Source organism: Furipterus horrens, unplaced genomic scaffold (genome assembly GCF_987537825.1).
Source record: "Furipterus horrens unplaced genomic scaffold, mFurHor1.1.pri manual_scaffold_8, whole genome shotgun sequence".
NCBI classification, from domain to species: domain Eukaryota; kingdom Metazoa; phylum Chordata; class Mammalia; order Chiroptera; family Furipteridae; genus Furipterus; species Furipterus horrens.
The window spans coordinates 27,504,156-27,519,939 of NW_028327178.1; the positions used below are offsets into that span (position 1 = coordinate 27,504,156).

Genomic DNA, 15,784 nt, shown 5'->3' on the forward strand with positions numbered 1-15,784 from the left:
TTTCTCATATAACTGCTATGAAATTTACATGAAAGTTGTAATTTCAGTAAAATAAAAAATCAGCCCTGCTTGAAAAGATTGAGACAGCAGCACTCAGAGCAGCATCTGTGGCCTCCCCGTTCCAGATCCCGTTCAGCCCAGTGCCTCAAAATGGTGAGCTGTGCCAGGAATGGCCCACTCCACTGCCGTTACCTATCAGAAGACACTGTCACCTGAATTCACAGTATAGGGACCTTTGAAAAATGTAACAGCAACAAATAGAACAGAAACAAACATGACTCAAGTCAGAGCAAAAGATCACAGAGTGCTGCGACAAGGTCTCCTAACTCCTATCCTCAGCATCTTTGGTGGTTTTAAATATAGATTTTTCAGCCCATTGTGTACTCTTTGCTCAACTCTCTCCATGTTAGTTGTTTAAGCACTAGCTAGATGCAGTGCTGGAGGGAGCTTCCAGGGCCTTTTGGGCACTGCCTGAGTTCCTTGAAGATCTTAGATCACAAAATGCAATGTCCATGGTAGGTGTTCTCTTTCATCAATCTGTTTAGAAATTTTCGCCTTCTTTTCACTAAAATAGAGTTTGTTGTCACAGACTCTCAGAAACAGAAAAACCTGTAGCTAGAGGTCTATGTGGTAGAGAAGGGTGTCAACATGGACCATGTCCTGCACATCACTCTCAGACCTATGCCCTCCTCCTCCTGCAAGAGAAGGCACCAAAAGGCATGGGTTGGATCATCCTTTACTGATTCCATGAATATCAGACCACTCATGGCACTTCACAGTAGCCGTGGGGGTAGGTGGTTTCTTGGGATGGAGAGGAAGGGACATATCTTGATCACTCATTTAAGGTCATCCAACTTATTCCAAGTTATGTTTTTCACCATTCAGCCTCCTGATCTACATTTGGCTCCCAGGTGGATCTCCATGATGGGGGGAAATTCTCCAGCCAAATGATCTGAGCAGGGCTCCCACCCTGCAGGCAGCAGGAAGCAGTACACTGGCCATTGTATCAGTGAGCCCAGTGGACCCAGTTGGCATGGGCTGATCCACAGAGCCCCATCATCCTAGTAAACTGACAGCACCAGGAAGCCAGAACTTGCCCCAATCCCAGGGCAGCGTCACATGGCCATCCTTTCACAGCACCTGTGGTTTATGGAACCGCTTCTGAGTTCCCTCAGATTCTGTCAAACTATATTTTGAATATGTATAACTTCTGATGGGATTGTCAACCTATCTATCTCTTCCTATCTACTTTCCTTATTCTTACTTTCTCCCAGCCCAGGTTTGACGTTCCTAAGAACAGAGATCATACCTTTTCCATTTATTTATATATCTTCATGGCTTCAGAGAATCCTGGCCTATAACAGACACTTAATAAAAATGTTTGCTGTATGACTGACTCAATAAATGATAATATTTGTATTTACTGAAACTTTATATGTATATAAAATTATATATTTTATATTTATGTATGTATATAATGAAACTCATACAGATTAATCCTATTTAACTCAATGTCAACTATGGATTGTCATGAGTATCTCCAGATTCTCATAGGCTCACATTTATGTGGTGACATACCATTCATTTCTAGGCCAAAGCTTTGTGTTTTGGATTCTTTGCCATTTGAGAAAGCAAAGCTTTTCTAAACAGATGTTAACAGAGATAATAAATAATATAAAAACACAAGTGGGTGGAGAAGAGTTAATGGGGTTAATAAGAACAAATCTGTGCTTGTCACCAGGGCCACCTTACCCTGGGAAGCTCTGTGGGAATTCTGAGTGATGTTTTAATGGTGGAGAAGAGGCAGGAGAGTTAGTGAGCTGGAGATGGTAGTGGGCACCCATGGGGTGGGGAACTCTCTTCCCTAGTAGTCTTGCACCCTTCCCCTCCACTGGGTGAATGCTTACTTTTCACGGAGATCTCGCACTTGACAGGGCTGGAAGCCTGGAGCCGACTGGGAGCAGGGACTGGTGGGAGCCGACAGAGGACTCTTGACGCTCTGTACTGAGTGCCTGCGGCTCCGCCTGCGGTCCAGGCCCCGGTGCTCAGCCCCACTGCCACCGGAACACATGCTGGCCCTCCTCCGGTCCCGGCGCCCACTGAGGGGTGGCTCAGCCGTGTCATCGCCATCCTCGTGCCGGAGTGCCACCTGCAAAAGCAGAGACAGCCCAGATCAGACTCAACATCTTTTCTAGCCCATAGAGGAGACTGTGCATGTCAAGCTTGCCCCATTATGTAGCCTCAGCTTCTCCACAACATCTTCATAGCCACCCTGACCCAAAGCACAGCCTGCAAACTGAAAGGTGCCTGCCACTATGTGTTTACCCAATCAAATGCATACAGGAAGGACAAACAATATCCTGAAGAGGTCTAAGAAATGTTTCATAATTGGAGGGCATCTTTACCCTGGAGCCCAGCTTGCCATTTCGCTGAGCCACCCTTTGCTCTTCTCTGGTCCAGGAGGCAGAGGCCCTCCTGAAGCCCAGTGGAAGGAAGCCCTAAAGTTCCCGATGGTTCCCAAGCTTGCTTTCCCAACGAGGAAGCTGAGAAGAGCACAGCAAGGATTCCTGTCAGAGGTGAGAGCCACAAGATCCAGGTGAAGGGCACTAGCCTCACCCGCAGATCTTTTCAGGAAGCCAAGTGCTACAGAAAGTACTACCTGCTTGCAGAATCTCACACACCTCTGTTGGTAGCAGCTACGCTCAGCAGCATGGTCTCAGGGTTGCAGGTGGAGCCTGTAGTTAAACTAGACAGCTTGCATATACGAGTCACCAAAATAGATACCAGAGTTAGACCTGACCTCCAGAATAAATTTCTATAAAAATTTCCTCTTAAAAGTGATGCCTATTTGTACGGAAGAACAATTGGCTTCCTCTTTGTCACTTAGGCTATCAGGTAGAAACCTGAGCCAACTGTCACCATACCCACACGCCTTGCCTTCTTCTGAGGGACAGTTGTTCCTGCTCCTAGTCGGTGCCCATTCCAGTGCCCTTCACCATCCCTGACCTCGCTCTAACCTGATCCTATCCCACAGCTTGCTCCCTTCACATCAACACCAGCTATCTGAGCGTTGTACAGCCTGCTCCTGTTCCATGCTCACTCTTCCCAGCCATGGGCTAACTCACCTTTATCTCCAGCCTCTCTCATTTTTTTATGCCTACCCTCTCTAAAACTAGACAGTAAAAAGAACACAAGCCGTCATGGACTAGACTTTTGTGTGCAAGCTGGCAGTGCTATGAACAAACCTGGTGTGACCTACAGCAAGTTACCTGACTTCTTCTCTCTAGCTCACCAAACGAGGAAAACAGGTATTGCATTTGCAGGTTTGTAGTACAAATAACATATATGAGGGTAACTTATGTAAAGCAGCTAAAGTAGGGCCTTCCCCGTGGCTGGTACTCAATAACATGACAATCCTCCCCCAACCTATGCCCTTAGATGAAGGGGCATAGGATTCCTCCATCACACAGAACTGGAGGGTCAGCCAGCAATCTCTCTGACTTTACAACCATGGAGACCCATAGTCTCACGCCCCCAAAGGTGCAAGTGATCCAGCCTCTGGGTGTTCTCAGTCACTTTTCACAACTTGGCCCTAATATAAAAAGGGAGAAGTAATATAAAGACATGGAGAGATAATCACACCATATGGCCTTTACATCACCTATCCATCCACAGAAAATCTGGCTACTGCAAAATCAGTGATCCCCTATGTCCAAAATTTTGGCAGAAGTAGTCATCAAGCAAGGTGAGCTTGGCTGAGTCGAGGCCAGGTTGGCCACTCCCCTGCTGGTTCAAAGGAACAAGCACCTGGGACACACGGCCTGTTTCGCAAGAGTACATCCACCCTTTATCTGCCCCAACTCCCATTTCCTCCAGCTTTCTCTTTTGGAGAAGATCAATTAAGTTTAAAATCTTCTGTCTCTGAGCCAGATATATTTGTAACTAACTCTCAGATACATAAAGGCAACTCAATACTATTTTGACTATTTTGTGCCTCTGAATTTACTAACCAGACATAATTTTGGGAGCTTTGAGGTAGGAAGTGATATGAGTTCAGAAAAAGCTGTATTGTTATAAAATCTCATGAGAAAATCTCTTTCCTAGGGTTCCCCTCTCCAGTTCAACTGCAAGAACTAAGAAACTATACATTTGGTTAATCACACTATCTCAACTTTAACACTTAAAATGGTATTTTCTGGAGAAAGTTTGAGAATGATTATGTACCTCACCAAAGACAAGATTTTTACTATTTCTAGACAATCATTTGTTTCATTTTAAGATATAAAAATTCTAGACCATTCAAACTTATTCTGACCTGAGGTATTGATTCTGCTTCTTATTAAGCACACATTCGGAATAACAAGATTAGAGGCTAAAGTAGAGTTCAGATATTTCTAATTCCTGTCTAACCTCAGAGATCCAAGGATCAAATACCATTCTGCTCACAGTTCCTTTCAGACACACACACGGTGCGCACAAAGTGAAATCCACTTTAACTGCCTTTTGTCAAGGAAGTAGACACAATCAGAGTTGAATTGAAAAGAAAAATCTAGAAAAATGATCAAAGCAACACCATAAGGTGAAATTCAATGGGGGACTTTCTAATGTTCAGATCCTCAACAGAACATCTATTTCCTTCAAACAAGAAAAGAGAGCATGCAGGGTAAGAGGGGCACAGAATCCCAGCTGAGCCAATGGCAGCCTTGGGCTTGGCAGGCGGAACAGTATAACATGAAATTTGGGGCTGGGTTTGCTCATGGTTTTGTTTTACAAGATGAATTCTAAATTCAGCAGTGTCTGCTGATGGCTGGAAGAGAGACTCCACTTCCACACTAGGGGTCCAGTGACAGTTCCAAATTCTTCTGATTCTAGGGAGCTGTGCAGATTTAAAGTCAAGAACCCTAAGTGCTGGAAAACACCAGGAGAGACCAGAACTCACTACGGGATTCATTCAGCATCTGTGGTGTCAAATCTAATTAACTTTAAGTACAACAAGTGCCCGCCATGGGAACACAAGGTAAGAGCAACCTGTCCTGAAAGATTTCCTACTCTTGCCGAAACGATGGAGTGATTCTTTTGCTGGACCCTTGTCAAATGCCCTCTGACTCTTTTGTTAAATGTGGAACACTGTTTGTAAACTAAAACTCAGACAAGAAGCAAGCAGATTCCAGAGCCCAGCGCAGACTGCTTGCACACCCCACCCCGCCCGACTAGGAAAGCAGTTAGGCGCAGCTTAAGGAGGCATCTGTGACAACTTCTAGCAGCCTTTGAGGCCACTGAAGGATCTGAGCATTCTTTCTATTGTTTTATTGTGGAAATGTTCAAAAATACACAACATGCATTGCAGAGTATAAAGACTGTGAAGTACTCATCACCCTTGATAGTTCAACACTGACCCACTCCTGGCCAGTCTTGTCTCACTTACACCCACCCACGCCTTGTGTGCCCCCAACCCACACAACCAGGTTTTTTTTTTTTTTTTAGGTAAATATTTCAGTAAGTATTGCTAAAAACAATAACCACCATATACTGTCCTACCTAAAAGGGTTTCCTAATATTATCTAATATCCAACAATCCGAACATTCCTGATGGAGGCCAAAAGCTATTAACACGTCTTTCAGTTTATACTGTTAAACTACTACTACCATCCATGACAGGCAGCCATCTTTACATGACAGATACAATCCTTTTTCATATTGCTATCCCACATGTTCTTTTTAATTCACATGCATACAACTTGATTGGGTTTCTAGGGGAAGTGGGTGCCAGGGCTGGTACCACATCACAGAGCAGTTATGCTGATGACAGGTTGTGGCAGACTGTACCAGCGATAGGCTCCCAGAGAATGGCACTTTCTTGTTTCCTTACCCTTGTGAAGCCCTCTCCTGCACAGAGTCTAGGACTATTCACGTGACTTCCTTTGACCAAAGGGAAATCAGCAAGCACAATACAAACAGAAGCTTAAAAAGTGTTGGTGTTTTCGGACATGCCCTTCTGAAATGCTGCTATCATGTGAAGAAGTGCAGGCTAGCCTGACTCAGCCAACAGCCAGCATCAAATGCCAAGCCAAGTAAATCAGGCCATCTTAGACCATTTAGCCCCAGTCCAGCCATCACATGACTGCAGCTGCATGTGCACCTCTCAGTTGAACCAGGTATGAGTTTCAGAATCATGAGCAACACTTGGTGTTTCAGGCCACTAAGTTTTGGGCATATTTGTTATGGCTAAGAGCTAACTGATACACATTCTTTATCACTTATGATAAAGAAGGATCTTAAGAGATCCTTAATAATTCCTTAGTGAATTATTTCTAAAAGTACCAATTAGCTCTCACTTCCAAAGACTCCAGCCTTAAGATGCCTTTCCCATTACTAGGACCATATTTTGAGAATCAAAAGTTAGAACACATAATCTGACAAAAGATTTTTCTATTTTGATTTGTTAATTTACATATTTATAAAATTATATGAAACTATAAAAATTGAAATGAATGAAACATAGATTAAGTCACTTTTTTTGAAATGGAATTAAATTACATGGATTGGGCCTGTCCCCAGAAAGTTCAGGACATATGGTCACCAGACATCCTCTACTATTAAGAAGAATTCTAGAAGCCCAACCAAGTTTTCTTCAATTGCTTAAAAACATTTATAGAGGAAAATGTTGGCTTTGTTTATAGGCCTCCTTGCTGCCCCTGTATATACTGAACTTGGTTGTCCTATGGCAATAAATATTACTTTAAAAGTGCATTAGCTTTCAGAACAAAAGAAAAATCCTGACTGCCTGGTATATAAAGCACTCAGTTGTCACCTGGAGTTATTACTCAGGACATTTTCCCTCTAAGGTTAGCTGCCTTCTGATTAAATCACACCCTTCTTTCCACCCAGCATCTGGTAAGCACTATCATGAAACATGTGATATTAAAAGAGACCTTCATTTGAGAACTCTCTGAACTTCTACTCTGGGCAGGTGCACTGCTGGGCACTGGGGCTAGAGAGAGGAATGAGACCTATGATGTAGAGTAGCTCAAAGGGAAACAGACAGGCAAATACATCCTGAGGACTGTTCAGTCCAAGGTGTGGACATAAGCAGGTGCTCTTCCATGGATTACGAACCAAGTACAGGGGACAAGCAGCAAGAGTTCCTTTTACCTTGCAAAAAATACCTCATGGACAAGGGATGCCTGAGAAGGCCCCTGCAGGAGAAGGAATTTACTAATTTGAGAACTGGAATGGGAGTACTCCAGGCAAAGAAAAGAGAATGAATAAAGGAAAGCTCCCCAAAGAACTGCCTTTCACATTCAAGAAGTAGGAGATATTGAAGTGGCTGAAACTTCAGAGACATCTTAGGAATGGCTGGAGAAAAGGTCACAGGAGTGTGAGGACACACACTGTGTAGACCCTTGTACTAACTCAAGGAGTTTGGTCTATATCCTACTGGCAATGAGAAAGGCTTTTCATTCATTCATTCATTCATTCATGTATTCATTCACTTACTCATTATTGTTTGTTTTCTTCAACAAAGAAAAGGTGTAGTCAGATCTGACTTTAAGGTGGATCCCCTTGTTTTTAGTTGCAAGGAGTTAGGAAGGAGGAGAGAGCAGAGAAGACCCCAAGGGGTATAGGACCTGCAGGATGCCAGCCTTGCCAGGCTCCACTTCTGCTGCTTTCCCAGGCCCTACACCTCTCCAGTCACACCAATCTCCTTTTGACGCTTCCTACCTGACATGCTGGAGCTCCTCCACTGCTCTTCCTCACGTCACTGTCTCTCTCTAGGCCATCGTCTCAGATGGGCCTTCCTCATCCACACCTCAGTTTCTCACCCCACCTCATTCTCTTTTCTTCATAGACATGTTCACAATCTCAAATTATCCCCTTATTCATGTACTTTGTCACTGTATGCACCCCATTAGAATGTGTGCTCCTTCATGACAGTGTCCTTGTCTGTTTAGGTAGCTGCTGTGTCCCGGGGCCTAGAGTAGTGTCTGGCACATAGTATGGGCTCAATAACATTCTGTTGAATGAACCAATCGCAGAGGAACAAATTTATAAGAAGATAGTAAATGAACCAATCACAGAGGAACAAATGTATAAGAAGATATTGCTATATTCCAGCCAAAAAACAATGAGGGCCAAAACCAGGGGAATGAAGAAAGTACGTTTTTTGGTAATCAGACTTCTAAGTGTAGGGACAGAGGAAAGAGAAAAAAGTCCAGGACAGCTCCAGGTTTGGAACTCGGGAGACTCTGTTTTTTTGTAAAGGTGGATAAAAAAACAGATTGTACAGGATTTTTGTTTCTGTCATGTGAGAAAAATAAAGGATTCATTTATGGCTGGTAGCATGTCATGTGCAGCTATCAGGTTGCTATGTCCCATATAGTAAGAGCTCCTCTGCACCTTCTAGGTCCCCTGAACCATTACATGTATTTACTGGGGGAATCAGCTACCTGCCTGTCTTAGACTATAGAATGAAAGTTCCTTGGGTCAGGGACAGGCCTTCTATCACTGCATTTTCAGACCCAGCAGAGTATGTGGACCCCATAGAGTGAATGAATGAATGTAATACAAGAAAACAAGCAGGCAGAGAGGAGCAGGCAGCCATGGGCCTTGGTTGAAAGAAAGCTCAGCATCAAAATCAGTCACCAGCCTCCAAGGCTGCTAAACTCACTGTATAAGTCATAAGACAGGCCATAGAGAGTGAGAAAGGAGGTCTGACCAAGAAACCTCAACACTGAAAGGGAGGGGACAGAGAAGAAGGATCCAGGGCAGCCACTGAGGAGAAACAATCAGAGAAGTACCCTGAAGACAATCCACAGACACAGCACTAGAAGTATATTGCACAGGAGCAACATATAAGAAAGGTGCCGTGATCACCAGAATCATTTTTATGATACTAGCATAATGGTATTGCCCCAACTGATAGAGATGACAAACAAAAAGGAGGGGAGGAAGGCAGGAGAAGGATGAAGGGGCGATCAATCTTACTTATGAACACTTGTATAAAATCCTTAAATAAATGAGCATCAACAGCGCATTTTTAAAGAACACATCATGACCAAGTGGGTTATAGTCCAGGAATGCAAGGATGGTTAAAGGATAAAAAGGAATGAATTAAATATACAACTCAAAAATCTAGGGAAAAAAAACTAAAAAATGTATTGAGTTACAAAGCAGAAAAACAGTATAAATTATACATAAATCAAAACTATTATTTGAAAAAACCCAATGAAATAGGCAAACCACTAGTTGATTCAAAGGAAAAAGGGAAGAAATAACAAACACAAAAGTGAACAATCAACAAAGGGAAAATCCTATTGAAACAGAAGAAATAAAAAACATTCATAAGAGACTATTTATAAATTTATATATTTCTTTGCTAAAATAAATTTTCAAGAAAATATAATTTAGCAAAATTGATCCCAGTAAAGATAGGAAGTTTAAACAATTTCCATAGGAAAAAATATATAGTTATCAAAAATATCCTCTTGCCCCCAACAAACACGTGCATGCACTCATATGTGCACAGCACACACACACACACACACACACACACACACACACACACATACTTTTCCAAGGGAATTCTACCCAACCATCAAAGACCATAAAAAAGAGAGAAAGAAAAAAATCTTCTAAACATTTTTACAAAGCAAAAATAAACTAATACCTGTAAGAAGTAATGTGCGAGCACACACACAATAAAAGTACAAGAATACTCATGGTAGCATTGTCGTGGCAACAAAACTGTTAACCAGCCAACCTCCGTTAAAAGCAGAGCAGATAAATAAATTGTGATATTTTCATCAGCAGTGAAAATGTATGAACTAGAGAGCCACATAACAACTTGGGTAAGTCTCAAAAGCATTAAGCAATAGAGAAAACTGTAGAAGGATATAAATGACATGATTCCTGCCTCAAAACACACAAAATTAAACAGTATGTTGTTTAGGGATATAGACTAGGATGAAGGAGTTAAAACAGCTGGCTTGTGATACATCGCCCATTTTATAGGAGAGATGCTTCTGGGGAAAGAAAGAAGGATAGTGACCCCATCTAATCTCTTATAAATATGCTAATAACTAGACTACCTAATAAAAAGACTAATGATATTTGCTAAAATGAGAGTTCTTGTTTCTGGAATGCCCTTAGCAAGATGTTCCTGGCTAAGGATTACTTACAGTAAATAGACCCAGAATTTATAGATTTATGAGCCCTGACTCTCTGGGCTATGCAGTAGACATGTTTCATAACTGAATCTTACTCACTGGGTGAGGTGACCCGTGAACCTCACTTGGAAACTGTGTCTATTATTCTGAGTCCGAGAGCACATATCTGACACAGAAAGAAAGGCCCTAGGGGTCCCAAGGATGTCCCAGACCGCTCCCTGCTTCTCTACACCTCTATTGCCTGAATTCTCAAAATTATTAGCATAGGTAGATATTGGGTAAGATCTCTGATATGTCAATTCTAGTTTGATAATCTGACCCTTTGTGTTAACTCGCAGAATAAGCTGTTTTTAGGTTAAATTATTTTTAAAAAACAAGGGAATAGTGCTGGGAGTATGGGGATGTCACCAGAGAGGGCCACAAAGGATACTTCCAAGTTACTATGAATAAGACTGATCAGTTAGATCAGAAGTAGAGAAGTACAACTCATAGAACAGGGAAAAAATATATTAAATTTTATATCTGATAAGGATCTATTATGCAGAATATCTAAATAATTATTACAACTCAATAGTGACAAAACAACCTGATTTTAAAATGAGCAAAGGAAATGGATAGTCATTTCTCCACAGAAGATATACAAATGTCAAATAGGCACATTGAAAGATGCTCAACATCATTAGTCTCCAGGGAAATACAAAGCAAAATCAAAATGTATACCACTTCATGCCCACTGAGATGGCTAGAATTTAAAAAGATGGACAATGATAAGCATTAAGGAGGATGTAGAGAAACTGGAACCCTCATTATACTTCTACGGGGAAGGTAAAATGGTGCAGCCATTTTGGAAAACACTCTGGCTATTGCTCAAATAGCTAAACAATTACTATATGACCAGTAATTTCACTCCTAGATATATACCCAAGATAACTGAAAATATATATACACAAATGTTCTTAGCAACATTATTTATAACAGCCAAAAGATGGAAGTAACCCAAATATCCATCAATGGCAAATGGATAAACAAAATGTGACATATCTGGATAATAAGAATATTAGAACAAAAAGGAATAAAGTACTGATACATGCTACAACATGGATGAATCTTAAAAACATGTTAAGTGAAAGCTAGCCATATAGACCTCATACTGGTTTCATTTATATGAAATGTCCATTTATATGAATAAAAAAGATAAATCTGAACACAGAGAATAGATCAGTGGTTTGCAGGTAAGAGGTGTGAGGGGCAGAGGGGAATGAAGAATGTCTGCTAATAGGTATGGGGTTTCTTTCGGGGGTAATGAAAACTTCTGGAATATAACAGTGGTGATCGGTATGCACCCCGGTGAATATATTAAGATCCATTGAATTTTATACTTTAAAAGAGTTAATTTTATAGTATGAGAATGATATCTGGGGGTGCAGGGGAAGGTGATTAAAACACGAGGGATAGAATGTTCTCAGGGATAGCCTGTTCATCCCATTACTATGGGTAAGCTTGGGCCTAAGCCAATAAGCTTTCCTGTTCAGCCACACCAGCCAAGAGGAAACATGTCTACAGATTCTGTCGCCACTAGTCATGAAAAGAAACTGGGATGATGAGGCTTAGCAACAAGGAATGTAATTTGCTATTCACAAAATATGCTCTAATCTTCATTTAGAGTCACATCAAATACTAATAACTTTAATAACGGGTGGTCATTTGGCCTAAAAGTAACCCACTAGGAGCAGTTAAAATAGGCCATTAAGCCATGAGGCATAACCCAAAGCAGGGCCCCTGGTTCATGGGTATGTGACCTCTGCAACTGTGCAGGGCTCTGACCTTAGGCTCAGTAGGGCTCTGTGCTTGGCTTAATGCTCTGCTTCCACCACCTTGAAATTATTATTAATTTTAACTTTAAACTTGTGTTTTACAAGTGAAGTCCGACGGGACAATGGAGCATGTGCATGCACAGAGGAAGCAGGTGCAATATACATGTTTGCCATTCCTTGCACACATGAGCAAAGAGTTCTGGTAGACCCACGATACGTGGGAGTTCAGTGAGACAGGAAGTGAATACTAGGTGAGTGGTGAGTATGTTACACCTATGACTGACTAATCAGGGTCACTGACAGCCCTAGAGTCCACGCCTTCCATGCAAACCAGAACTTGCTTTAAATGAAGAGAGATGGTAACCTCAGGGTTCTGTCCTATCCTTTCTCAACAGTGTTACTTTTTCCATGCTAGTCAACCACTTAGGCTGAAATGATGACAGAAAAAAATGAGAAGATAGGACAGCCCACAGTTCCTTCTCCTTTTAGCTCTCCTTACTCATCAGTAAGTTGAATGTAGAGTGTTGACAGATTGAACACATTATCAAGAAGTGAAGTAAAAATAGCTGAGTTAGTTTTGTACACTGTTTCCATTGTTCCATTGAGAACAAAATACCTATGCATGCAGGAGTGACAAACTACCAAATTTTGCTGATTCTGCATACAGGTTAAATGCTCTTATAATTGCATTTTAAACTGGCATTGTGCAATATAAGCAGTAAAATTCCTGCTAATACTTTTTATTTTTAACTTTTCTTTCCTTACAATGACATTAAATAGCAAATAAAAACATCATAACCAGATGAGAGAGACCAGGGAAGAAAGTAAAAAGATGTTCAGTATCTTTAACAGCAGTTTTTCCCATTTTATTTTACCCCACAAATTATGTAGCAGACCCTGCCTAAAGTTTCATCCCTATCAAGTATAAGCAAAATGATCTCTGTCTACCTGTCTCTCTGTCTTTATTTCTCTGTGTCTGGCTTTCTCTCTCTCTCTCTCTCTCTCTCTCTCTCTCTCTCTCTGCCTGAATGAAAGTACTGCTGGTAGAATGCATATTCTTTAAATTAAAATAACAATAAATAAGTGAGCAAGGAAGCTACCAAGTTTCTGCTAGATCAATGCTTCTCCCACTGGACTGTGCATCCCAATCACCCAGAGGCTTGTACAACACAGACTGCTGGGCGCATCCTCAGAGTTTTTGATTCAGCAGGTCTGGACTGGGGCCTACGGACCTGCATTCGGAAAAGCTCCCAGGTGTTGTGAGCGCTGCTACACCACACTCAGAATTCCAGGTCTAGAGTATGTTTACCTTGGTCTTTGACATTTGTCTAAGCTGTGAGATGCCTTACAAAAGGCATGTTCTGTTACCTCATAAATGTTCAACTGTTCCACTAAGTCCAGATCAGTCCCTTTCTTGTTCAAGTGCCTCTGGGACACAGCTGCAATGCCCAGCTCCTCCAGGCAGTCCACCATGTCGTAGAAGGTATCTTGGTCTGGCAATCCTGACAACGTCTGGACAAAGAAAGAACAGGACACAGGCATGTCTTACAGACCTCTCTCAAGGCTCTCAAGGCATTTTTTTAAATTTTGTATAGTACCCAGTGGCCATGATTATAACAATATGGGACAAAGCAAGACAGATGACAAGTTCATTTGAGAAGAGTTCTTTAGCATAAGCAGAATGAACCCCAAGATCCCACCTGGTTAGGTGCTATGTACTCCCCTCCCCTTGAGTATAGGCAGAACACTCCCATGATTAGGTTACATTATATGGCAAGAGTAAAGGGATTTTACAGATGCCATTAAGGTCCCAAGTCACTTGATCTTGAGTTAAAGAGGAGATTATCTTGGGTGGGCCTGACCTAATCAGGTAAGCCACTTAAAACCGGGCTAAGGTCTTTCCTGAATTCAGACATTAGGAGAGTGGTTATCCTGCTGGCCCCAAAGCAGCAGCAAGCCACCATGAGTTCTACAGCTGCAAGGAAATGAGCTCTGCCAACAACCACAAAAGCTTGGAAGGGGACCCCAGGCCTCAGCTGAGACTCCAGCCCCAGTCAACACCTTAACTGCAGCCTTGTGAGACTCTGAGCAGAGGGCCCGGCTAGGCAGTGCTGGATACCATCCCATGAAAACTATGAGATGATAAATCTGTGCTGTTTTAAGCTGCTAAGTTTGTGGTAATTGGTTACATGGCAATAGAAAACCAACATAGTCAGTGATCAGAAACTCCTGTTAAGATCAATCTACCAACAGCTGGAGTGATAACAATTTAGTGACTCCCTTTTCTTTCAGTTTGGTAGGCCTTCCCCTTGGTCTGTGAAATTGAGGAAAACATGAGAAATTTCAAAGCAACAGCTCAAATAAATAACCCAAGAAAGAAAAGGCTGGCTTCTCTTTTAATTCTTCCTCTATTACAAGAAGGAAGATCTCAGATCAAGCCTCCTGTCAGAACTGGAAGGACCTTATCTTATAGATGAGGGAGATAAAAGGCTGGGAGGGAAGGAATTTGGGTAACAGGAAGTTACTGAAGATCTGGAATCAACCCTCCATAGCTCAGAGCTGCTATTCTAGTCTCCTCTCCTCACACACTCATGCCCGCTACACAAATTATTCTGACCTTCAATTTCAGACACAGACCTTTAGTCCCTATTTATTTCACTATCTTTGCATTTCTAAGAAGCCTACATACATATTTCAAAATTACTGTAAACATGGTGACTTGTCTTGGAAGAGAAAAACACCAATACTTTCTTAAGGATCACTTCACAGCACCAGCTTCCCTAACACTTCTATTTTGGAGCTATTCATATCGGAGAGAATATCTATTCATGATGCAAACAATGCCCTTTTCCTTTCTAGGCAGTGCCAAGAGGACATAACTCACTGTTATTGAGGTCAGAAATGAATGAAAAATAACTGGGATCCAGTAGTTTAGTAAGTCGAGGGCCACAGCAAGGACACAGAACAGGGGGCTGTGAACCAGTTGAAGCTGTAATAAATGGTGCACACACCTAAGTGGCCAAGTGTGCAAGCGCGTGCCAGTGTCTGCAGGTGCCGGCCAGGGGGTTACCGAGGCCTGAGCAGGCACGACAGCCCACTGAGCGGCCCCCGGCTCCCAAAGCTAATGGGAGAAGTAGGCACCTGTTCAAAGAAGACTACCATCAGAAGCAGCCTGTCCTTTGGTTTTAGTCTCCAGCACTCGGTTAAAAGATGAGGAGACGGAAATGGCAATGCCAAGACCAGGGCAGGGCTAACAGCTGGAGGTGCCCTACACGGACTGCTGACTCTGCCAAACCCACAATCTGAGGAACACAGTGAGTTGACATTTGGTGTTAGATTTAAAGCTTTCTACCCAACAGGGCAGGGGCTGGGATGAGACACCCAGAGAGGGGCCAGGGGCCGCAGGCCGTCTCCTCACCTCTCAGTTCCCTTCCTTCTTTCCTTTTCTCCCTGCTGAGTTCTTTTCCTCAGAAGTTTCCAGGGGGTTGAATTCCTAGATCTAATCCCCATCACATTAGCAGGCCCAGCTATGATTGGTTGGGAGGATTACTATTAAATAATTAAACAAATAGCTCTATAGACCCAAGCAGACTCACGGAGCCTTTGCTCAAAAACAGGCTGAGAATTGAGTGTATTAAGAGGTCACTTATCATTTTCAGTGTGAAAATTTGGGCCTAAGCCAAGTCTTCGTTCCCTCACCTTTCATGACCTTTGCCCCAAACAAATGCAGCTGCTTTCTCGCCTGCACAGGGAGGAGATTGCACATCCTGGAAACACTCATCTATTTTCAGCTATTCTCCCACC

General features: G+C 42.3%; 1 protein-coding gene across 8 annotated transcripts in view; it reads right to left on the bottom strand.

Annotated features, from left to right (window-relative positions):
- The window catches only part of FHOD3 (formin homology 2 domain containing 3), a 434,907-nt gene that overhangs the window by 136,230 nt on the left and 282,893 nt on the right, over window positions 1-15,784 (bottom strand). For all 8 annotated transcript variants that reach the window (XM_090285641.1, XM_090285640.1, XM_090285639.1 and 5 more), the window contains exons 9-10: window positions 13,349-13,492; window positions 1,908-2,149 (exon numbers count right to left, since the gene is read on the bottom strand). In XM_090285641.1, coding sequence (XP_090141767.1) covers window positions 1,908-2,149; window positions 13,349-13,492 — 386 coding nt within the window. The remainder of the gene's footprint in view (window positions 1-1,907; window positions 2,150-13,348; window positions 13,493-15,784) is intronic.